This window comes from Nycticebus coucang, chromosome 20 (genome assembly GCF_027406575.1).
Source record: "Nycticebus coucang isolate mNycCou1 chromosome 20, mNycCou1.pri, whole genome shotgun sequence".
NCBI lineage: Eukaryota > Metazoa > Chordata > Mammalia > Primates > Lorisidae > Nycticebus > Nycticebus coucang.
Genome location: NC_069799.1, coordinates 52,317,379 through 52,344,000, shown reverse-complemented (window position 1 = coordinate 52,344,000; position 26,622 = coordinate 52,317,379). Strand labels below are relative to the sequence as shown.

Genomic DNA, 26,622 nt, shown 5'->3' with positions numbered 1-26,622 from the left:
GAAAATGCTAGTCAAATAATAGGCAACTGCTAATTTTGAGGAGGGGTCAAAGGAATACTCACACACTGTAGTTCTTAACCCTGCAAAGATCAACAGTCTGAAAACTAACACTTGGATTTTAGCAGCAAGGGATGTTTTCCCTGTTCTGGGTGTTCTCAATTCTTCCCAGTGAGTAATAAAAGGCAAAAAAGCTGGAGAATGTGCTTTCCTCATTCTACAGAGGCTGTTTAATGATTTCTATGGTCATATTAAAGTCATTGGAGGAAGACCCACGCATTGCAGCTTCTGCCTTTCACTAAGATTTTTCTTGAATGCAGGCCACCCACTAGGATTCCCCCATTTCTTTTTCTTCCATAACAACACCAGCACAAACACTGCAAAAGTAACCAATCAATGCCAGCAGCATCAGCAAAGGGGTAATGGGACCAATGTTAAGTAATGGAAAAAAGGAGCAGTGAGAACCTCAAATCTGCTCCCCTAGATGAGCCAGACCATGCTGAGGTACTTGAGAACTCGGTGGACACTCACACTGCTGCCCTCCTACTCCCTTGGCAAACTCTCACAAACACAAAAGCAGAATACTAGTACTGAGTACTTAAATGCCACACAAATCAAGACTTAATTTTAAAGAACTACCAAACTTAAAAAATGAAAAGAAAAACAAAATGATAGACTGATCACCCAAGTAAACATATTATTTACCCAAAATCTATAATTTTGATAGTTTAATTAATTTACAGAGCTCAGATTTCTTCAAGAATTCACTTCCTGTTTTATAGCTATCCACATAAACTAAAATATGCAACAAAATAAACATTCTAAAGGAGAAATAACTTCCAAAGCACTACACATAATTATTAAATAAACCCAAGCAAAGACTTGTGTGGCCTGAAGAAGTACAGATAATTCTTCCCATTTCTCTTTGGAATACTCTAATTTCCTGAAGCCAATTTTGAACTTGAGTTTAGAATTGATTTCCAGTGCAATTAACCAAAATACACATACACACTTGGGAGCCAACAGTCAATTACTATGATTTTTTTCACATTAAAAACAAAAATCTCCTAATGTTTCTAATACATATATAAAAGTCAGGAGGCTTATATTGTAGTTTGGCCCTATGTATGATCATTGTACCATTCTAACTCTCCACTTCTCCTCCTGGATAATGAGTGCTCACAACTGGTCTTCCTAAACAACGGAATTTCTTTCTTTTTTTTTTTTTTTTTTTGTAGAGACAGAGTTTCACTTTATGGCCCTAGGTAGAGTGCCATGGCATCACACAGCTCACAGCAACCTCCAACTCCTGGGCTTAAGCGATTCTCTTGCCTCAGCCTCCCAAGTAGCTGGGACTACAGGCGCCCGCCACAACACCCGGCTATTTTTTTGTTGCAGTTTGGCCGGGCCGCGTTTGAACCCACCACCCTCAGTACATGGGGCCGGCACCTTACCGACTGAGCCACAGGTGCCGCCCAGGAATTTCTTTTCAAAGTATTAAGGGGTAAAAAAAATCTATCCCAAGACATTTTTCTACATTCTGTACATCAAACCAACCCTTAAATATTTAACTACAAAAATATATTTTTTAATTTAAATGAGGATGTCTACGTTCTAAAGAGGAACATTTAACCTATTTTATAATTTAGATAAACTGCAATAGTTCTCTTCTTAAAGATCTTTTACTCTTTAAAAGTTCTTCCATCTGGGCGGCACCTGTGGCTCAGTGAGAAGGGCGCCGGCCCCATATGCCAAGGGTGGCGGGTTCAAACCCAGCCCCGGCCAAACTGCAACCAAAAAATAGCCGGGCTTTGTGGCGGGCGCCTGTAGTCCCAGCTGCTCGGGAGGCTGAGGCAAGAGAATCGCGTAAGCCCAAGAGTTAGAGGTTGCTGTGAGCTGTGTGACGCCACGGCACTCTACCCGAGGGCGGTACAATGAGACTCTGTCTCTACAAAAAAAAAAAAGTTCTTCCATCTTTCCCTTTCCTTATCAAATATACATGCACATAGATTTTTCTTAATTAACTTTTTAAATAGGTACTATAATATTCTAAAACTAATATAAAAGTACAATGGCCATGAGTCACACAGAAGCCTATCTTCATCAAGAGGGAACAGGGAAAGAGAGAGAAACACAACCTCTAAACTCTGTAAGAATTTCCATTATTTCTTGGAGCAAGACTTTGTAGTACTGATACACTAATGAAGTACTTTATAGCATTCAGAAAGCTCCTCCTTTCAGTAAAGTGAGAAAGTCAATCAGCAAGTGAAAAGATTAGCTCAGAACCTAGTGAGACAGGGATCTCCCAACTTCTTAAGCTGGATCTGTTTTTAGTAAACCCAAAGGATGCTAGGGAACAGAAAAAAGCAGTCCTCATATTTACAGACAGCAGTCCATCAATTCATTATGTTTTGTCTTGCAATGCTACCAAATTATTTCTTATCTGTAAAGGGCAGGAATCATATACTACTTTCACAGGTTCCATAAAACCTAAGACAGCGCTGGGAACTAACAGAATAAGTGAAGAAATAGAATGAGGCACAGGAAAAAGAAGGGGAAAAAAAAAGAATTTAAAAGAATGTGGAAACCTATACAAAACTACTACCCATAAGAGCCTCTCTAAGACCCAGGGATCCAAAAGCTAAAAATAGTTTTAAAAAACTGTACCAAGAAACCATCACTTATTCAAAGACTCTGTAAATTCAACAAGTGATATGTTTATAATACAATGTTATTAAAAATATCTAAGGCTATAAAAATACATATACAGGAGATATTGGTTTTGGCTAAACACTGTTGCAGAGGTGCACACGTACTAGCCATCAGTTACTCAGCTCACTGCAAGCTAATGACCACTCTGACATGCTTTTAACTTGAATTACTTTATATGTGATTACTAAAGAGTGGAATGATATTCTTATAATGCAGAAGCTGTAAGTTCAATTTGGTATTTTCCTTTAGACACTCATTTCTTTTAATGATCAGAGACAAGCTTTCTTGCGATTTAAGACAAAACTTTAGCAATATATTACCTTTAAAAAAAAAAAACAAACAAAAAACACCAGCCAAGTCCATAGAAATGCCTTCCATTAATAAAAGTAGAAACTGGTTCAGTGGCTTCAAAAACTTCTATGGTTTCCACTATGTCAAACTATCTGATAAATCTGTGAGCGCAGATGAAGAAGTTACAAAGCCATTTCTCCATTTTCAAACTTATGGATTAATGAGAAGGACTCTACTTTGAATAATATTTCACATTCTTATTTAAATGATCACAAGACTCTCAAGTAAGGAACCATGAATATAAGGGTATGAAGGATTTTAAGACATGCCTATGATGCTAGATGAAAATGCTGGTGAAGCACTGCTACAGAGATGAAAAACAAGTCCTCCAATGTAGGTGAAGAGACAGTGTCTACTGACTACAATCCTTCATATGTTTAATAAGTCCTCTAAAAACATTTAATAAAATGTGTGTATGTTAGATAATAAAAAAAAAAAAAAGAAAATGCTGGTGAAGGTTTAATTAATTTTCCAAAGTAGTGTTGTTTTCGTTAGTTCCACAGATTTGGGGGGCTCTACCCCAAGCCTGTTTTTCTTGTAAGTCCTATTATTTTTAGAGTGTAATTTTGCATATTGTGAAGCCATACTTGGTGTTACAGTGGAAATACCTGGACTTGGATCTGGTCTGCCTGGGTAAAGTTGAAAATAAGAGAAAACAAATTAAAGACAGAATATCAGTAAAGGAGATATCCTTATTTGCATTTTCTTTTTTGTACCATGGCTTTGTCTTCGGCTAGTCAGGCTAGGGTTGTAATGGATAAAGAGACTATCAATCTTCTCTTTCTTACCTATGCTCAGCAAAGTTTGGTACAGGCCCTTCACTGTTTTTGATAAAAATCAAATCTTTTTGCTTCTATGACTTTTGCATTTTCCTTATTATGAACCTTGTTCAGAGTTTATTTTTGACTAGTTTTCCAGTTTATCTTTCCAAGAATCAAAGCAAAAGAGTTGTGGGTTTAGAAAGTCCTCATGCCAAACTTCACATTAGGTGCGAAATCCCTTCCATACCATTAACTACAAATACCTATTGACAACAGTGCTAAATATGTGCTAGTTATATATTGAACAATCTATATACACATATATTTCCTAGTTCTGTCCATGGAGAAATACTAGATACACTAACACTTCAGAAACAACAAGCACACTTAGTGCCCATATTCCGGTTTTTAAATACCATTCTCCAAGAAAACCAAAAAGAGATCCCTGGAGAAAAGACTGATTCCAGGGCTGGGGCAGTAGAAATATAAGACAAGTCCAGATCATCTTGTGGTACCCCCAGATAAGAAAATGCTCTGAAAAATATGGATAAATCGAAGGACACATGAGGCAAGGTGAGAACGTTCCCAATGGCTAAGTGTAGTAACTGTGAACAACAAAATAATAGCAATGGAGTATAACCCAAAGAATAAAGTAAATATTCATGAGTCTATACTGATAAAAATAAATAAATGACTAAATCATGAGAGGGGATAGCTCTTTCTTACAGTTGAATTCCAATCAATAAATAAAGAATAATGGAAACAAAAATAACTATTTGGGGCTCGGTACACATAGCTCAGTGGTTAGGGTGCCAGACACATGCACCAGGGCTGGTGGGTTTGAATCTGGCCAGGGCCTGTTAACAATGACAACAATAACAAAAAAATAGCTGGGTATTGTGGTAGGCACCTGTTGTCCCAGCTACTTGGGAAGCTGAGGCGAGAGAATCACTTAAGCCTAAGAGTTTGAGGTTGCTCTGAGTTGTGACTCCACAGCACTCTACCAAGGGTGACAAAGTGAGACTCTGTCTCAAAAAATAAAAATAAAAATAATAACCATTTGGCAAATATCAGGGTAATAATAGTTACAGGCAAGAATCAACAAAGGCTGCTAAAATTACTGGGCAAATGTGTCTTGAGATACAAGATATTTACATAGCCTAAAAGTATTTTCCCAAAGGAAAATAACAAAGAGAAAATAGTAAATTATACAGGTGCGAAACCTGGCAGACCCTTAACCAAGAGGGCACATCACTCCCACAGTATTCATGCCCAAACATGTATAATCTGAATTTAAAACATTAGACAAACCCATATTGTAGGATATTTTAAAACACAACTGTCCAAAACTCTTCAAAAGTGTCAAGATCAAGAAAGACAAAGACTGAGGAACTATCCCAGAGTAGAAGATGATAATGAGATAAGACAACTAAATGCATGATTCTGGGCCAGGAAAAATATGTTACTGGAAAAGCTGGAAAATATTGAATAAGATCTGCCGACAAGTTAATAGTACAACAATGTTAATTTTCTGATTTTGATCAATTTACAAAGGTTACGTAAGACACATGGGAAAGCTAGGTGGGAAGTACACAAGAAAGCTTTGTACTATTTTTGACACTTTGTTGTCTGAAATTATTTCAAAATGAAAAATTATAAATAAAAATAGTTTCAAATAGGGCAGTGCCTGTGGCTCAAGGAGTAGGGCGCCAGTCCCATATGCCGGAGGTGGCGGGATCAAACCCAGCCCCAGCCAAAAAAAAATCACACACACAAAAAAATAAAAAAAGAAAAAAGAAAAAAAGAAATTAAAAAAAAAATAGTTTCAAATATGTTTCTTAAGTCTAATATTTAAAGTTAGTGATTATAGCCTTGGCCTTTCCTTTTCACACTAAATATGTTCTTCTTTAGATAAGATTCCCAGAACCCTTACTATATTTGTAACTCCCCTTAAAAAAAAAAAAAAAAAAGAAAGAAACCTCAGTTATAGCATGTTTAAGGTATGTTACCAGGAGTGTTTATAATATATTGATACAAATTGCATTAAATTTCCCATTTTCAGTGATCAAGTCACTAAATGTTTAATGCATAAAATTCAACTCTAATTTTGGTCTGATTCAACATGATTTGGCATCTGATCAACCAAAACTTGAGTGTTTATCTTTACTGAGGTCAAACCAGATCTTCCCATTTTACACTGATATTTGTGCAAATGATTTTCTTAAGCAAAACGCAGAATTACATTTTCCCCTGGTTGTTTCCATCCTTTCGATTTCAACTCATATTTACACTGGTATGGGGACCAGTTGTTCTGAATCACAATTTATCATTTATTCACTTGCCATGTATTGACTACATACCATTTACAGAATACTATAAATTAAAAGTCTACAAAAAATTTGCCAGTGGTCATATCTGATAGGAAGAGCAGGAAATAAGGAAGATCTTACTAATGGGATCGAATCTGGGCTGGGCCCTTAAGAATAGGTAGCATTTAATTATTAAGAAATAATACAGAGTAATGGTTGGGATCTTTGAACCTACCAGAGAAGCTCCATCAATTATTAGTTTTGTGAGACTGGGCAAGTCTCTGAAATTCAATTTTTTATTTATTAAGTGGGGAAAAAATAACTAGGTAGGGCTATTTTAAAGAGTATATAAGATAACAAATATTCAAAAAGCAAATTGTGCTGGAAAAACTGGGTATCTGCCTGCAAAAGAATAAAGTTGGGTCTCCTTACCTTTGACAAAGACTCTCCCCTTGACCAAACTTTAGTCAAACTCCTCTAAACCATCTTTTCAACTAGGCCCAACCTGTGGAATTCTATCTTCTTTGCGTCACTCATTTTTTTAGCAAGAATCCTGTTAAGTAGAGTTAAGCCAGAATACTCACCCTGAAAATTATGTGATCATCCTCAATATATCTGACCAAATTCCTAGTTCCCCACCAGCCCCCTGGTGGTAGCTGATCACATTGGTCTGTCTTTGGCAAAAAATCTTGTCAAGATGGTTTCCCAGAGACTGCCCCCCTTACCCTTGAAGTTTCCTCTTAGTATTTTTCCATCTACTGACCTTATTCCTTGGCTGTAAATCCCCACTTTCCAGGTAGTTTTTTAATCCCAACATCTAATAATATAGAAATCCTAATATTAAAGAGGAGAATAGACAGGTGATTATTAGGCTGACATCGATCAAGTCTTTTCTCATCAAACCAAAATTTCAGATTTCATCTTTACTCTTTAGAGTCTTTTTTAAAAAGCATAAAATCTAATAAAAAGATATACACAAGCGTGTAAAACATTTTACACTAAAGAGATTACATTTTAGTGAATATCAAAACTAAAAACATAGAAACTCCAAGTTCTGATAGCAAAGATACAAGCAGAAATATCCTGTGTATTCAGTGGTGTATGTGTGCATGCACGTGTGTGTTATCTGTATGCCAGAGGCCAAACAGTGAGAAATTTCAAATGCTCATAATTCACAATATAAGTTCCTTACGGAGTAATCTATCAAATAAGACTCTCAATTTAGAAAACTGAAAATTTCCCATAATATGTCTTATTTTTCTAGCAGCTTTGTTGAGATATAATTTACATAACATAAAATTCACCCATCATTAAGTATACAATTCATTTTAATAAATTTAGAGTTGTTGTGAACATCACCAAAATACTACCTTAGAACATTTTTATCACCTTTAAGAGATCTCTCTTGCCCATCTGCAGTCAATCCCCATTCCCAGACAACCAGTATTCTGTTTTACATCTCTATATAGCTATCTTTTCTGAACATTTCATAAAAATAAAATCATACAACATGTAGTCTTTTTGAGTCTGGCTTTTTTCAGTTTGCATAATCTTCTTGGGGTTCATCCATGTTGTGTTTCATCCCAGAAGTTCTATCTTTTTTATACGAAATACAAAATAGTATGCCATTGCATGGGTATACTATACTTTGTTTATCCACTCAAGGGTTGGTAAGCATTTGGAATTGTTTCTGATTTTGGCTGATATTATGAATAATGCTGCTATGAACACTCGTGTGGATGTACATTTTCTTTGCGTGGATATACATTTTCACTTATAAGGAACTGCTTATAAGGAACTACTATAAGGAACTGCTGAAACAAATGCCTAGTTTAACTTTTTTTTTTTTTGTAGAGACAGAGTCTCACTGTACCGCCCTCGGTAGAGTGCCGTGGCGTCACACGGCTCACAGCAACCTCTAACTCTTGGGCTTACGCGATTCTCTTGCCTCAGCCTCCCAAGCAGCTGGGACTACAGGCGCCCACCACAACGCCCGGCTTTTTTTTTTTTTTTTTTTTTTTGGTTGCAGTTTGGCCGAGGCCAGGTTTGAACCCGCTACCCTCGGTATATAGGGCCGGCACCCCACTCACTGAGCCACAGGCGCCACCCGCAGTTTAACTTTTTTTTTTTTTTTTTGAGACAGAGTCTCACTGTACTGCCCTCGGGTAGAGTGCCGTGGCGTCACAGGGCTCACAGCAACCTCTAACTCTTGGGCTTAAGCGATTCTCTTGCCTCAGCCTCCCAAGCAGCTGGGACTACAGGTGCCCGCCACAACGCCCGGCTATGCAGTTTAACTTTTTATATAAAAACCATCACACAGTTTTCCAGTGTTTATACCATTTTACACTGCCATTCAACACAAAAGGGTTCCAATTTCTCCATACCCTTACCAGTGCTTTTTACTGTCTGTCGTATTAGTTTCAGCTACCCTGAGAGGGTATGATGTGTTTTCTCCTTAAGGCTTTAATTTGCATTTCCTTGATAACTTATACCATTGAGTATCTATTCATGTTCTTATTAGCCATGTGTGTACTTCTTTATGTGAAATGTCTATTCAGATAGTTCTTTAAGGTTCTTTTTATTAGGAAATTACCACCTATTCCTAGTTTGTTGAAAGTTTTTATCCCAAATGAGAGCTACATCCTTTCAAATGTCCTGTCTGGGAAGATGACTTAATTTTTGTTCTTTATCTTATTAATATAGTATATTATGTTAATTGATTTTCAGATATTAAGCCACCCTTGCACTCCCGGGATAAATCCCACTTGATCCTGGTGTTTAATCCATTTTATGTGCTTCTAGATTCAGTCTACTAGCATTCTGGCTGAAAATGTTTCAAATATTCATGAGGGTTATTGGTCTATAGTTTTATTTTCTTGTGACATCTTTAGCTTTGGCTAAAGATTAGGGTAATAATTTGTTAGACAGAATAAGTTGGAAAACATTCCCTCCTCTTCTATTTTCTGGAAGTTTGTGAACGATTATAATTATTTCTTCTTTACATATCTGATAGAATTCACTAGTGAAGCCATCTGGGTGTGAGCTTTTCTTTGTAGGAAGATTTTAAATTACTAATTGAATTTATCTACTTATTATATGTCTATGATTTCCTACTGAAACAGTTTGGAAGAATGGATTTTGTACATTTAATCTAAGTTGTGTAATTTATTGGCAAAATTCTTCACTGTATTCTCTTACAATCCTTTTGATTTCTATAGAGTTGGCAGTGATACACCCTTTCATTCCTTGTAATTAAAACAACGGTTGGCAATTTATGTCTTCTATCTCCTTTTCCTGATCGGTCTAGCTAACAGTTTATCAATTTTGTCAATCTTTTCAAAGGGCAAACTTTTGGTTTCATTTGATTTTTTTTCTATTGCTTTTCTGTTTTATATCTCATTGGTTTCTGTGAAGAACACGTAAAAATTCATGTTCTTAGTCTAACTAGCCTCATTTCAAGTTCTCTATAGCCACATGTGGCTTTAGTATTGAACAGCACACCTCTAAACCATAAACACTGTGAGTATTTAAAGGGTTATAAAAAGCCTATAATGAAGCTGGTTGTTCAGTAGTATCTACAATATTGAATTAATGAAATACAGTGTATTTAAAAGCATTAAGAAGAGTAATACAAAGATTAGAGGCACTGAACTATGGTCTCATGCTCAAGACCCATTAGTTGGCTGTCATGGCTAGCATTCTATGGTGTTTGTTTACCAGACGGTAGAATTATATCCACAGCTTATTTTAAGTATATTTACAACCACTTTTATTCAATATAGAGCACAGATCTACTTCATTTGACCCAGAGTAATGTCTGATGTTATGATAAAGTAGTTTGATTCATTGAATAATTATTAAAAATTAGTTGATAATATTTTTTAAATAACAAAATAAACACACATTTCTATATCATGATTCAACCTAAAGGTGAAAATGGGCTTTTTAGTTTGTCTTATTTAATTTTCCATTTATAATTTTCAATAGATGATAGATTAAAGCAACCTAAAAATGTCCATATAATTTATCTTATTAACATGAAAACATTTGCTGTTAATTTAGGCAATTGTGATTTAATTGTACAATACTCTTCTCTCCAGAATAATAGAATTTACATGGGTATATGGTAGTAATATTTACAGAACTCTAAATAAAATATTCAGCCCTAAATAAAATTCCACCAACTCCACAATTCAAAATGTTCTAATTAGCCCATGTTTCTATCTCACCCTGGGCACATATATATTCCCTAGAAAAATTATAATAAAATGTGAATACAGGGCGGCGCCTGTGGCTCAGTGAGCAGGGCACCGGCCCCATATACCGAGGGTGGCGGGTTCAAACCCAGCCCCAGCGAAACGGCAACAAAAAAATAGCCGGGCATTGTGGCGGGTGCCTGTAGTCCCAGCTACTCGGGAGGCTGAGGCAGGAGAATCGCCTAAGCCCAGGAGTTGGAGGTTGCTGTGAGCTGTGTGACGCCACGGCACTCTACCGAGGGCAATAAAGTGAAACTCTGTCTCTACAAAAAAAAAAAAAAAAAATGTGAATACAACTAGATATTTGGCTTTTTTTCACTAACACTGTATTTCTTTCCATGTTGCTATGTAGTTTTCACATGTATTGTTGTTATAGTATGTCATAATTTATGCGAATATTCTCATACTATTAGAATTTGATTGTTTCCAATTGTTTGCTGTAATTAATAATGCTGTAAAAAGAACTAATGAATTAACAAATATGAAAGGCAGGCTTTGTTTTCAGAATTTGTTGACCTAATCCAGGTAGCTTTGTGTATCTATTCTGTCACAAGAATAAATGTTAGAAATGTTACTGCAGAGTATAGCTGCAAAGAGTAATGTTATCCATGTTAGAAAGGCAACAATGATTGCCTATAAGTGAAAAATGCCTTTTAAAAAGATCATTATACCACTCTTTTCTTCCATGTTATTATCTTTAAAGACTTCTCTTAGATTAACAACTCAATATTAAAGGCACACAATAATTAAAAATAAATGTGTTCCTCAAATTGTGTATAAACTGACTATATTTAAATCCTATGAATCCAAAATGAAAAGGCTCTTTATCTTCTAAATTCAAACCATATATTTCTTTCCTTAAAATAATTCATTTAAGGCATTTTCCAAATGCTCTCTATAAACTGCCCAAAGCTTCGACTAAGAATCACTCAATTCTATGAAGCTAATATCCACTGAAATCTATAGTATCAGTATTGTCCGTTAAGTTGATTATTAAAACAGTTTTTAGTGAGACTAACACTCACTGACCTATGTTTATTTTGTGAATCTGTGAATACTGATTATAAGAGAGCAAAATGCTATTTAGGCCCAGAAAGAGAAAGTCTGTATAGGAGTTTTGTAAGAGGCATGTTTTTAGAGTCAACATGAAATTACCTGCAGATAATTTAACTTTAGGACCAATAATTTCCTGTAGCTCATGGCTTTCTGACATGCCCCTGACAAATTTCTCTAAATATTTTCAAGACAGTCCAGGACTCTTCTCTGGCCATCTCCAATAATAGGGTCGTATCTGTCACTCTGAGATAATGGACCTACTACTATTACTAAATGGACCTACCTATTACTAAACTCAAAATCTTGTGGGATCCGGTTATTTTGGAAATATTACTTGCCTTTTTACCCCCCAGACTTGGATAAAGCCTGGGAACAGTGGCCAAAACAGACATGGACATCATGGTATATTGTCTCTTTTAAAGCCTAGGTAATATCCTCTTATATTGTTGTGAATAAAAGATCTAACTACACAGTTCTGGATGATAAGTGGTAAAGTTTCTTAGATAATAAGAAAACTGGCATTAAAAAGAAATATTATAAAGTAAATGCAGCTTTAAAATTTTTTTCAGTATCAAAATAGTACTCCCAAGTATTGGGAGATTTCCTCCAAACTTCATGCCAAGTATATACCCCTGCTAAAATTTTTTTTTGTGGTTTTTGGCCGGGGCTAGGTTTGAACCCGCCACCTCCGGCATATGGGACCGGTGCCCTACTCCTTGAGCCACAGGCGCCGCCCATACCCCTGCTAAAATTTAAAAAAAGAAAATTATAAGAATATAGCCATGATCGAAAACTAGCTAAGTTTCTCTACAGACAAAAAATGGAATTTTGTAATAATAACCCACAAACAAGGTTTAAGCTGTAGGCCTATTGGGTTCTATGTCTACAAGTAGGCAGAAGAAATCAGAAGTTTGACTCCCATGAAGTAATAAAGCCTAAAAGTACTCTATAAATGCCAGGATCAAAGCCAGGCTTAATACTTAAAATCAGAGGCTGCAGTGGTACTCTACCACCCAAGGGGGGAAAATGTAAAAAGTGAGAAGGCCACTGTCTGAAGCTACAGCTTTTAAAATATTATGTATCTGAGGTAACGATTTTAGTCTCACAGCTCAGACCAGGCCAAGGGACCTGCAGGCTGGATCTGCAATGGCCCCAATATAACCTCAGGAGGGAGCCCTTAGCTGCCTATACAAGACCTATTTCTTGTCTATGTGTCTCAGGAAAAAGCGTAAAAGCAACCAACTATAAAGCCACTACGGAGAAGTAAACCGAGAAGAGAAACTCTCACTTAAGGTGAGCCTGAGAATTAAAATTCTACCTATAGAAATATTTTAACTGTCAAAGAGAAATTATTCTGTAATTTAACCACCTATGTGTAAGTATTCATAAAAATCCCAAATTTTAAAATATTTTTATACCACAATGATAGGTTTGAAGCAGATACAAAACCCGCACAATTATCTATCTACAGTGGTCATGGCACCAGTTGAGAGCCTATAGCAACTTCTAGGTACATTTTTTTTTTTTGAGACAGAGCCTCAAGCTGTCACCCTGGGTAGAGTGCCGTGGCTCACAGCAACCTCCAACTCCCGGGCTCAAGCAAGTCTTCTGCCTCCGCCTCCCAAGTAGCTGGGACTACAGGCACCCACCACAACACCCAGCTATTTTTTGGTTGCAGGTATCATTGTTGTTTGACCAGGCTGGATTTGAACCCGCCAGCTCAGGTGTATGTGGCTGGCACCTTAGCCGCTTGAGCCATAGGCGTTGAGACACTTTTTTTTTTTTTTTTTTTTGAGACAGAGTCTTACTTTGTCGCCCTGGGTAGAGTGCTGTGGTGTCACAGCTCACAACAACCTCAAACTCTTGGGCTTAAGCGATTCTCATGCCTCAGCCTCCTAAGTAGCTGGGACTACAGGCACGTGCCACAATGTTCAGCTATTTTTTTTGTTGTAGTTGTCATTGTTGTTTAGCAGGCCTGGGCTGGGTTCAAACCCACCTGCCCCAGTGTATGTGGCCGGTGCCCTAATCACTGAGTACCAGTACCAAGCCTCTAGATACATTCTTAATTAAGTTAATTCTGTGTTTCATATTATTAAAGACAGCATACACCAAATCATCTTATTTTCCAAACTTCTAAAAGTTTCCTGTTGTTGACTTTGATGATCCCAAGGAATTATTTATAGTAACCTCAAATCATGCTTAGTGTAGTTCCAAGACAACTATAACCACAGTGGCACGGGTATTCTCAGGGTGGATGTAGTCCACAATCTAAAGATAGTAAAAACAAGTGGCCCCTTGGCTTGCCTGTATTTTTTTAAATAACCCTATTGTACGGAAAGAATCAACAAATAATTATTTCCTTTGTGCATTATCTTTTAAGGCATTACAGAAAAATAATTTAGAGGGAGTTTTTATTCAGGGGTACTCCAGAAGAAGGTGAATGAAGATGAAAGTAAATATAAGAATTATGATTAAGGTTTTATGTAAGAATAAATTTCCACTGAGTACTATTATCCAAAACTTTAACAGGTTGTTTCATAAATCCTAATTATAGTTAGACATAAACAGGTTGGATGACCATCTGCTGGAAGTGCTACAGGGGAGATTCCTACTTGAGGAAATACAACAGATACTGGTGAGGGCTCCTCCAACTTTAGGATTCTATCATCAGCTCTTTAATTTTTGTTTTTATTAAGTTTTTCTTCCCTCAGCACAAAATTTCAAGCCCTGGTGCAGTTTCTTTCCTGTCTTGGGTCTATTTGAAATAACAGCAGCTAAGTAGGTGTAAGAACTGTTAACATTAAGATCTGTTTCTGTTCCTAAACTCTTATGAATTACAAAAGGGAAAGGCAAAAAGATTGGTAGTTAATCAGCTCAAAGGAAAGCAGTGATCATCAGAAGCTATGAAGACGTGGCAGAGGTCGCTAGTAAAAAATGATGACTTTGGAATCCCTGATTGGTATTATAAAGGAACAGAACTGCATCTGGGCATATTTCAAAAGTCATTTTATTAAAGATATTGTAGTAATTTAAATAGACAATAGCAGAGAATATAGTAAATATTTCATACCCAGCCATATAAAAGATTGATAAGTTTTGGAATAGGGAAAACAGGCAATCTGAAAGTTAAAAATACAAAGTAGGGGACTCATGATTTCTTGGCCAAAGTATTAAAAACCCAATACATTTAGTTCATAAATAACACTTAAAAGGCTGGGTGTGGTGGCTAATATCTATAATCCCAGCATTTTGGGAGGCTAGGGAGGAAGGATCACCTGAAGCCAGGAGTTTGACATCAGCCTAGGCAACATAGCGAGACCCTGCCTCAATATAAAATGAGAAAAATTAGCAAAGCATGGTGGCACACAGCTTGAGCCCTAGCTACTTTAGAGGCTAAGCCAAAAGGATAGCTAGGAGTTTGAGGTTATAGTGAGCTATCAGCAGGCCACTGCACTCCAGTCTAGAAAACAGAGTGAGACTCTATCGCTTAAAATAAGTAAATAAATTAATGAATAATACTTAATTATATAATATAATAGGTAAGTCAGCAAAAGTAAATGACCAAATTGAATTAAACTGATTACCTGAAACTACCCTTAACAGACAGGGAGAAATGGACAACCATTTTCTTACAAGAACAGCATGAACTTTATACTAATAATAGTCTTTACAGAATAAAGAAAAGTATGGGCAAAAGTATAGATAACTAACTAGGAAGATGATATGTAGCACAACTGGAACAACCTAGAAAACAAAAACTATCCTTGGTTAAAAACACACAAAAAATGAAAAACTACAAACTATGTCCCAGATACAATGGAAATGGTAATCAATAATTTTACCCCCCAATACTGAACTATCCCTACACAACACAAAACTGTTAATTCTCTAAGGCTGTGCTATCCAATATATGCTACCTAAAAACTATTAGCCCTATTTGAGTATTTATTAAGTGTGCTAGTACAAGTGAGAAATCAAAATTTAGCATCCACATTGAGATGTGATAGCAGTAAAAATGTAAAATACACACCACATTTTGCAGATAAAATTCTTTTGTACTAATGTACAAAAAGCTTGAATGTGAAGTCTCATTAATAATGTATTGAAAATGTGATTACACATTAAAATAATAATTTTGATATATTGTGGCAAATAAATGTATAATTCATTTCACAAGTTTCATTTTTACATTTTTAAATGTGGCTTCTAGAAAATTTAAATTTACATCTGTGGCTTGCACCATAGCTATCACAAAGTGCTACTCTAAGAAACAAATGGCCTAAAGAAGTCTGTCACCTGTCAAAAACCCTGAAATATCTATTAGTCAAGATTTGTATATAAAATATTGTCTCCTACTGTCACAAAATATTACTTTAGGCTACCCAGATTTTGCATATTTATACATTCCAAAGACATTAGTATTCTCTTCATGCAGAGGATGGTCACAGGTCATTAAAGTATTCCTTCTGTGTTATTGCAAACTTTGGTAACATTTCACAGCCATTCGAAGAAGAATACTAATTCATCAAAAACTCCTTGATTCCTCTTCTATCTGAAGAATACTAATTCATCAAAAATTCCTTGATTTCTCTTCTATCTAAATTCTGAAGAATACTAATTCATCAAAAACTCCTGATTCCTCTTCTATCTAAATTCCCTCACTGACAGGTAAAACAATGCTTTTACATCTATAAGAGCTATATAAGAATTTTTTTTTTTTCTTGAGACACAGCCTCAAGCTGTCACCCTGGATACAGTGCCTGGGCATCACAGCTCACAGCAACCTCCAATTCCTGGGCTCAAGCAATTTTCCTGCCTCCGCCTCCCAAGTAGCTGGGACTACAGGCATCCGCCAAAATGCTGGACCATTTTTGGTTGCAGCTGTCATTGTTTTTTGGCAGGCCTGGGCTGGATTTGAACCCGCCAGCTCAGGTGTATGTGGCTGGCGCCTTAGCCACTTGAGCCATAGGCGCTGAGCCTAAATAAGGATTTTTGCTTTAGAAAACATTTTAAGACTAATTCTATAGAACAATTCTATGTTTACATATATACATATAAATTTACTTTATATGTATTTTATACATTATTTGTACATTTATAAATATATCTTTACTTTATATCAGTATGTACACACACACACACTGAAACTCTTACAAATTTTCCCCTCGAAGAAAAGCATCAGAACTTCATGCCTTACGAATGCTTTTCCAACCTCCTTCACATGTACGATGGCACTTCACAGAATATATTTGTAAGAGTCACTAGAGTAAACTGTTAAGACTATTTAACTATGGAAAGGCATCACTATCTTAGCACACTTGCTAGCAGCACATCAATTAGGAAACTCAATCTCAAGGTTCTCTGCAAAATACTCCAAAAAATCTCTGACCCACCATTTTATTTTCACCTGTCTCATATTTTACTTTTATACGCCTACAGTTGTGAAAACACAACCCCTCAATATTTTTAATGGCAATATCCAAAAAAGGCCACAAGATGGAGATATTACTCCATTATCATTTATGTCTGCATTAATGCATTTTTCTGAGTCCTTTTCTCTGTGAGTGTGCGCATTTCCCACTTTCTTAGTAGTATTCTTAGCTACTGCCTCTATCTCTAATACTTACTCTTCTGCCACTCTGCTTTAACTCCCTTTATTATGTAAAAAACACTTTTATAATCTTTGTTTTTAAAATTAGGCTGATAATGGAAATATTTTCTTTAGCTCAATATTTTCTTATTTCTCTAAAATTAACATCATTTTTATTTACACATTTTTCTCCTGTAGACAAATTGAAAAAACAAATACTACCTACAAAATAACAAGTAATCCAAAAGTCATTTACTCCAATACATTCTATTATCTTACAAAGCTATAGATTTACTTCATGATGGTATCACTCAAAACATCTCCAGGACCCTTTTTTGGCAACAGTCCTCAAACCAGTTTACGAGCCTTATATGAAATTTATATTCGTATATCTTCATCAACACAAACCATATCTGCCTGAGCTTGCTAACTGGATTTAGACACCAAATTTAGCTCCAAATGACTATTAGTTATAACCAAAACCCGAATCCAACTTAAAGATTTACTACTGATGGAGGCTAGTGTAAAGAACATGCTGCAGGTCTCAAAGGTTATTCAAAGCGAAGAGTTTCAGAGAACAGCACAGTTAAAACAGTTAAAATTGCTTTCCACAATAACTACGTTTAGGATCAATCTAATTGACTTTCAGATAAATCCTATATACTCCCAAAGGTGTGATACAGAAAGTTACACATTAATTCTGCATAACTACTATAGACCCACATAGCATGGCAGTCATTTCAACTCTATCAAATGTCCAAACTAAAATGCTTTATTTAAACACAGGAAATCTATTTTCTACCATACATAAAAATTCCATACAAAAGTACTATCAGATATAATATAATTAACGATAAGTAAATCACAATTTCCAGTCTTCCTACTTTATATACATATTAACTTCTATAAATCCAATTTAATCACCAACTATTAATACAAAACAACGCTTAAAGTCAGAAGAGAACCTAAATAGTAATCTTTTACTGTTAACAAAAAGTATGGTAATCAAAAATAACTGTTAATTAAGATTTGCAATTTTTTAAAAAATTCCAAAAGTCAGAGGCTTTCTTGAGGAATGTGTCAATTCAATGGGTCATGGGATAGCTTCCTTAACCTGACCTACTTTAATGATATAAAATTCCTAAGGATTGGCTAGAATTAAAAAGTTTCCACTTTCCTTAGCAGGTGTGTATAGGACCCTAGATTTCCCTGTGGTCTATTCAGACTTCCCCAGTAAATGACAACAGTCCTTATCTTCTTTCTGGCTGTAACTTATTACCCATAATGAATATTGCTCACTGTACATGCCACAGCAGCATGTCAAGTAGCTTCTAAAATTCTTAAGCCTTCTATAAGCAGGAGTTGTATGAATTTCAGAATTTGTTTAAATAAGGAAATTACTCTCTTTTAGAATTCCGGGGTTCGCTCTTGGTGGCATTTTCATACTGCTTCTTTTTAATACTGCTACTTATACTATGGCATGTCCTTTATTTAATTCTTGATCTAATACTCTTAGCTTTAATATTAAACAATTCAAATTCTATTAGGTAACTGTGTAGCTACATAGAGCTTAAAGCCACTGCCTCACTAGCAATAAAATAGGCATTCAACAAACAATGAAGCATATTGTTTTTTACATGTATTCTCTCTAACCAGAAATGTGGAACATGGCATGCCCCTGAATTTCCAATACGCCTAATTATGTATAAGATTCCAGTTGCTGGATGATGTAATTAGAAACATTTACTGATTAAGTGAATGAACCCTACCTAACCTTGCTTAATTTAGAATTACTAGTAAGTAGGATGGGGAATGAAAACACAAATTCTAGATTTCTAATGAAGTCATAACGACAATTTTAGACAAAAAAAAATTTAGTCAATATACATATAATATCTCAAATCTCAAGTAGTTAGCTCTTAATATGGAATATTGTGATATTATTTAAAACACAGTAATCATATTTTGACATTCATTAGCATAGGAGCCATCTTTCCCAATTGTTTTGATGAAAATAAAGATATTTAAAAATATGACTGCAGTTTTTGAAAATATGACAAAATGGGGCAGCGCCTATGGCTCAGTGAGTAGGGAGCTGGCCCCATATGCCGAGGGTGGCGGGTTCAAACCCAGCCCCGGCCAAACTGCAACAAAAAAATAACCGGGCATTGTGGCGGGCGCCTGTAGTCCCAGCATAAGCCCAAGAGTTAGAGGTTGCTGTGAGCCGTGTGACGCCACGGCACTCTACCGAGGGCGGTACAGTGAGACTCTGTCTCTACAAAAAAAAAAAAAAAAGAAAAGAAAATATGACAAAATGGTCTAGGTTCCTGCTTCCTCTAATCAGAAGTCTCTCTTTCCACTGCACCGCCTTTCCTTTTTCTCTACATAACTCTGTTAAAAGGCTTTGAAATTGTTTTTAATTATATATGGAATTGGTATCATTACTGTCTAAATAGATCCAATAATGCCAGACTTAGAGAAGATTCCCCAAAAAATCACACAGCAACAGTTTATGGAATAAGTAGGTCACTAAGAGAAAACATACAAAGCTGAGAACGTGATTCTAGACATTATCATACTACTTGTATAGGTGTTACTTATAACTGCCATATAAATTCTCCTCTCAGTGATCAAGTCAAATTATCTACCCTAACCTCTGTTTCATTCTCAGTACTGAATAAAATATGATTTTGAAATTCACCACATTAAACCAATCACTAGGTGAACTGGTAACCTATATAATAAGATTTTAGAATTTATCTCTGGGATTAATTGTAATGACAGAAGACAATTCTAATTTCGCAGTTGAATTTAGTTTATCATCTATAGATAATAAAAGACAAAACAAATTCTAACAATGTTCTCCTAATTAATGTAAAGAAAAAAAACCTGGAATAGCGTAAAAAGAAAAAGAAAACTTACAACTACAAGGAGATTTCTGTTCCATCAGCTCTAGATTATATGTGGCACAATTTTCACAACAGATTGCTTTTCCCCATAAGAGAAGCTCAATCAACATCCACTAAACTACACACCATACTACAATAAACCATGTATATAAGAAAAGGAAACTAATTTTTATAACGCCTACATCAGAAATATAAAAGACCCACAGGTCATCTACCAGATTTTGTATTTCTCCCTCCCTTCAAATGAAAAAAAAAACAATTTTGTATTCTACAATAAAAATGGGGACGCTATTATTATACAGTACATATTTCCAAGGGAATAGACTTAATAGAGAAAAGACTGAACTAAACGCAACATCACAACCTCAATGGATTCCAAAACAACAATCACTGGCAATAACTGATAATCATAATACAGATTCACTAATCATCTATGAACAAGATCATCCCCATTTCTACAAAGGAGTGTGATAGAAGTTTGAGAAGGTCCCATTAAAAGCTTTTTGCTTATTCCCATCCCCAAAACTGAGAGTACACAGGAGTCAGGCAGACAGAGATGAAATGTACCTTTATTACTGATAAAGCTATGAAGAATACGGGTTAGGTATGGGTGCTAAATGGGCTTCTGGGTAATTTTTACCCTCCCCTCTCCAGTTTAGACTTCAAGACAGCATGCTCAAAGAAAAGACTGGCTAGGATAATTGCCTTACTAGTCTGGGTGGAAAAGAGACCAATTCCCACTGCTCTTAGCTTATTGGTTAGCACTTTCCAATCAAGCAAAATAGAACAAAAGCAATCACCATCCAATAATGTAACTCACAGCTCCGTGGATAGATACAAAAGATGAATCAGCAGTATTTCTTTAGAAAAGTCCCTCCCACTGGATGGGGCAAGGATGAGTAGGCAGTAATTGTCCTCCCTCTAAATGGGCTGCTGTTTTGTACATTTAGACATTCTATATCTTTGAAAGTACAGATTGAATGAGCTTAAAAGTCTCATTAATTTTGATTAAAAAATTACAATTCAATTATTTAATAAGCATTCGTCACTTAATAATAGTTTTTCTTCTGTTAACCAAGTTTCAACATTCATCTCCAGATAAGGATGAAGTTATTTAAAAAATGAGAAAGATGGCTCAGGGCCCATAGCACAGTGGTTATGGTACTAGCCACATACACTGAGATTGGTAGGTTCGAACTCGGCCTGGGCCAGCTAAACAACAATGACAACTGTAACAAAAAATAGTTGGGCATTGTGGGGGGCACCTGTAGTCCCAGCTACTTGGAAAGCTGAGGCAAGAGAATCGCTTGAGCCCAGGAGTATGAGGTTGCTGTGAGCTGTGACGCCACAGCACTCTACCAAAGGCGACATAGTAAGACTCTGTCTTAAAAAAAAAAGAGAGAAAGAGAGAATGAAGCACATTTCTAGCTACCTGAATAAGAGTCTGTAATGAGTGACTGCTACCATCTGACTTCATAATGAAGTATAATGAATACTAAAAAATGTAAGATAATTTAGATTGTCAAGATTGTAATTCACAGATCTTTTAAACAAATATGAAATGTTTATTGTGGGCTGCAATACCATACAAAGTATAAAGAAAGTTATGGCCCCAAAAGACAAACAAATACAGAATTTCCATTAACTCCACAAGAAATACTGGTGTCAAGAACCAGGATCTATTAGATAAAATATAAATATTGTGCAAGAGCCTACTAAGTTACTAATAAAACATCTTTCAAAAGCGTATTTTTTCTTACACTCCTCTCATTTTCCTCCATCTCCTCTGAAAAGACGAAATATCCAAATTGAAATGCCCAGTGAACAATTAAGATAATTCTAAAAATTGGAAGACCCATTAATGTGTCATCTATATGCACTCCCCCCCCCAAGACTTCTGGAACCCCTTCCTGACTTCTAAAACCAACCTGAAATCTAAGAATACACAGAAAGAGGTTTCTTTCCTGTATGAGGGCTGTAAAAGACAATAGATAAATGACATAACTTGTTGAGTAGAAACTGTCAAGCATCTACTCCATCACTCCCTAATCTCTACAACCGGAATAAAAGATGACTTATAGAAGAACTTGGATCAAGACACCTCCTGGCCTTATAACCCTGGGCAAGTTAGTCACTCATTTATAGGACAGATAGTACCTTACTTATTTTTTTCATAGTTAGGCATGTAGTAGACATTTAAATATTTATTGAACGGAACAATATAACATTGTAAATTAAACTAAACTGTAAGTCCCCTAATGAGTAGATGTTTGACATGGAACTGGTAGAAAAGTGGCCAGTCACTACCGTCCTGACTTCTAGCTTAAGATATGGCTATTTCAAAAGAATTTTCTATATGAACTATCTCCAATTCTTCCCCTTTATTCTCTCCTGAACCCAATCTAACCAGATTATTGATCTCACCACTTCACTGGAACAGCTGTTACTGAGGTAGCCAGTGACTTCTGCACTGCTGAATCCAAAGTCAGTTCTCAGAACTCATTATATTTGAATCATCATTTAACCTAGCCAGTCACTTTCTCCTCTTTGAAACTCTTTCCTCACTTGACTTGAAAGAGGACGCCTTGTCTTGCTTTGCCTCTTACCTCACTGGCTGTTCCTCCTCCATCTCTGTTGCGGGCTCCTGTTCATTTCTCTGACTCTTAAAGTTTTGGAACCTCCAAGGCTTAGCTTACTCTTCTCTCCTCTTTTTCCATTCATTCCCTTTATGAACTAATCTAGTTCTGTGGCTTCAAATTACCTGCTAAGTGCCAGGGATCCCAATTTCATATCTATAGCCCAAACCTTTCTTCTTGTAACCCCACATCTGAATAACCCACTCCCTACATACTAGCTATACAAGAATATTTACCAGCAAATATTTAGCATGACCAAACCCCAAATTCCTGGTGTTTTTCTAACAAGGCTTCTATTTGAAGCCTTCCCATCTCAATAAATGGCAACTGTATCCTTCTAGTTACTGATAGAATTATCTTCAATCCCTTTTTTTCTCTCACAGCCCTCATTGAAACCATCAGTAAAATCCAATGAGCTCCATGTTCATGATCTTCCCCCGACCTCCCTATGACTGATCTCACTTGTCTCTCTGTTCTATTGTATTCTCCTTGACAACTCTGCTCCAGCCAACAGTGGCTGTCTTGCTAGTCTTCAAACATTTAAGTTTCCTGCCTTATGGCCTCTGCACTTACAGTCTGCTCTTCTTGAATGCTCTTCTACCATGCTATGATCTGAATGTTTGTGTCCCTCCAAAACTCACATGTTGAAACCTAATCCTCAATGTATGACAAAGTAGGGCCTTTGAGCAGTGATTAAGTTATGAAGGTGGGGCCCTTACGGATGGGATTAATAACCTCATTTTAAAAGCAGCCCCAGAGAGTTACCACTGAGGATGCAGTAAGAAGGTGCCATCCACTCCCTCACCAGACATAAAATCGGCTGGTGCTTTGCTCTTGGACTTCTCAGCCTCCGGAAATGTAAGAAATAAATTTCTGTTGTTGACAAGCTATCCAGTTTATGGTATTTAATTATAGCACCCTGAATGGCCTAACACACACCAATTATTCACATGGCTCACTCCCTGACTTCCTTTAGAGGCCTTCTCTATCTGATATTTATATTTACTTGATTTCCCTCAACTAAGCTGTAAGTTTCCAGAGATTAGGAATTTTGTTTTAAATAAAGAGCAACTCCTAATGCTTAAAATCCAATAGGCACCAAACAAATCCTGTTGAATAAATCACAGCAACAAAACTGCTCAGTGCAGAGCCAAGTTGCCACTGAGTAGCCTCCAACTTTGGTCTGGTTCCTCAGGCCTCGCTAGTCACTGAGAGACTGTATGTCTTTGGCTTGAAAATTACATGTTAAAGAACTAAGACAGGTTGTATCTGTCTCTACCAAATTTCTGGTCCTCTGAAAGTCTTCTAAGAAAGTTGAGATTCAATGTAAAGAACTTGTTCTAATCGCTTTCTCTGTTTAATAGAATAAAATTCCTTCTGGCATTTTTTCCAATTTCAGAATGGATGGATAGAGAAACACAAATTAAAACAATTTTCTGGATCCTTCTTTTCAAGTTCCACCTTCACAAAGAATCTTCTTGATTATCTATGCTTCTTTATTTTCTCATCTCTGCCCATATAGTCAAATGCTCTGGTTATTCACACCACTAATTAACACTACAAATTAAGTCGTATGAAATTATAAATGAAAATTCTATCAGAATTCAGATGCAATACTAGATTCCATAATCTAAATTTTAAACTACTGCTACTAAGTTTCTGTACTCTCTCAAAGGGGCTTAATTTCCCATGAATAACAAGAAAGTATATCTTCTCTTTGGATAGGCTGTATATAAGACTCCCTCTAGCTATAGAATTTATTCAATCATGATAAATTCTAAATAATTATTTACAACATTAATGTCATTCTTAAAAGTCTTCAGAAGTATAGTTCCACTGATTATTTTTACAAATATTGCATCATCGCGTACTTTAAAAATATATTTTTCTCTACAAGCAAGGAGCACGATGTAACAGACCATAATCATAGTTATTACAAAAGTGCAAATATGTATCTAAGTGTGAAATGCTAATGTTCTATAACTCCTACAAAAATAAAATTTTTTGTAAAATTTTGCTCAACGGTTTTATATTCAAGAAAGAAATAAAAATGCAATGTTTGAAAATTAAATTTCAGTATAAGTTCAACAGTTCAGCGGAATTTCTGATAACCCATGGGGAGAGGGATGTGCATTTCCTATTCAGTCATGTGTAGTGTGCCAGGAACGACTATTGGCGAATGTTAATTCTTTTTTTACCCTGATGACTATTAAAAGCGTTGTATGAGGGAATCAGGCAGTGTGAAATTCTAAGTCTTTCACCCTATAATCATGAAAGCAGTGAAATGTCATCTTCTTCCTGGTACTAGTTCTCAGGTAGGGACAAGATATCTACCTTAACTCAACAATCCTCAATGGTAGAAATAAAAAAAAAAAAAGAATTTTATAAGTTAGTGTCCCGAAATAAAAAAAAGGGGGGGGGAGAGTAAACAAAAAAAGAAAAAGAAAGACCCTGCACTACTGGTTGGGCTTCTCTTCAATAGCACCCCAAGTACCTCTACTGTCCAAAAAGTTTAACAGCTCCTTCTATAAGTTCCAGGATCACCCTGGAAGAAGCTTCAAATTCCTCCATATTTCTTAGGTACGAACCCCTATCCAACAGTCTAAAAAGATTACAAAGTAAGAAAAATTTCTTCAATACAGACTTCGGATAAAATCCATTTCTATCTTCCCAGAAAGAAAGGAAGGAAGCGGCTGAGATCGAGTAAGTCTAAATGGGAAGATGACAATTTAGGGTGAGACATGGCTGCTTTTTCTCACATTGTGGGGGGCCCCCGGAAAGTAAAGCATAGGTGTGAGGGGAAAAAAAAAAGTCTCTTATTTTTTCCTTCAGCACTTGGGGCTGCAAACGTCTTCTCCAGAATGCCATAGCAAAAAGACTGCATCACCACCCTCACCACCGTCCAGCCTGTCACTGGGACTGGACATGCAAGAACTGGAAAGGCGGACAAGTTCTGCGGAGACCCCCGTGGACCGTGCAGAGCCCGGAGCGACAAAGCTCTGCCCTCCAGGCCCGGCTCTCTCGGACGAGAGGGGGTCAAAGCCCGGCCTCCTTCCCGCCCGGACCCGCGCTTACCTGCTGCACCCCGAGAAACTGGTAGAAGTTGAGCTGCACCTCCTCCACCAAGTCAAACAACTCCAGGTCTGCGCTCTCCCAGCCGCGCGCCGGCCCCGCGGCCGCCAGCAGCAGCAGCACTAGCAGCCACAGCGACGGCGGCGGGACCCGCACGAGCCCCAGCTGGCTGCACCGAGGGAACCGCGCCAGCCGGGAGCCCGAAGCCGTCATCGCGTCGGGCTCGGAGAGGTCACTCGCCACGCACTGCCGTCGGCCGAGCCCCGGGACGTGGCGGGCAGCGCGGGCTGTGGGCAATAGAGCCGGTCAGTCGGAAGCGCAGCCAGCGGCTCTGGAGCCGCCCTGCAGGCTGCCGGCCCCAGCGGCAGCGCGGGGGTGGCGGGAGCCCGCGGCCGGACAGGAGAGTGGGCGGGCGGGGCCGCGGCCGGCTCTACCTTCCGCAGACCCTTGCCCCCAGGCCTACAAACAGCTGGAGAGCCAGCGTCTAGCGCTGGGCTGGCAGAGGGGGAGAGGCTTCCCTTCGCCTCAGCCTACCGCAGGCCTCGCTTCCTGTGACATCACGTCTCCTAGCAACCGCGGAGCGGGGGCGGGACCGGAAGTAGGGACACTGGGAGCCCCTGAGCTGGGCCTGGGGGAAATGCCTCTCAGTCACTGGAGCGCTCCGAGGAGTGGTACCTTCCGAGGAGCTGTACGGTTAAGAGACTGGGCTATAGACAGCACGCGTCTACCTGGAACATCTGGTATATATACATCCCACAAAATAGCTATTGTTTTGTCCTTCTTCACTATTGAACACTGAAAGCATTTTGGAGCCTGATTTATTGATTATGGCGTCTGCTCCACGCATTTAATTATTTCATCGGCAAAGATAAGGGAAAGTGAACTAGGCCTGAAAAGGGCAAATATTGCCGAGAGAACCTTTTTGCGAGAAGTGAAGCAGAAAAGGAATTTGAGCCAAGACAAAACGTATGAA

At 37.3% G+C, this 26,622-nt stretch overlaps 1 protein-coding gene across 1 annotated transcript in view; it reads right to left on the bottom strand.

Moving 5' to 3' along the window:
- DNAJC1 (DnaJ heat shock protein family (Hsp40) member C1) overlaps positions 1-26,178 on the bottom strand; it is a 197,743-nt gene extending 171,565 nt beyond the window's left edge. Inside the window, exon 1 of the mRNA XM_053572108.1 lies at positions 25,653-26,178. Within this exon, the coding sequence (XP_053428083.1) occupies positions 25,653-25,862 (210 nt within the window). The 5' untranslated portion in view covers positions 25,863-26,178. The remainder of the gene's footprint in view (positions 1-25,652) is intronic.
- Between the last annotated feature and the right edge of the window lie 444 nt (positions 26,179-26,622).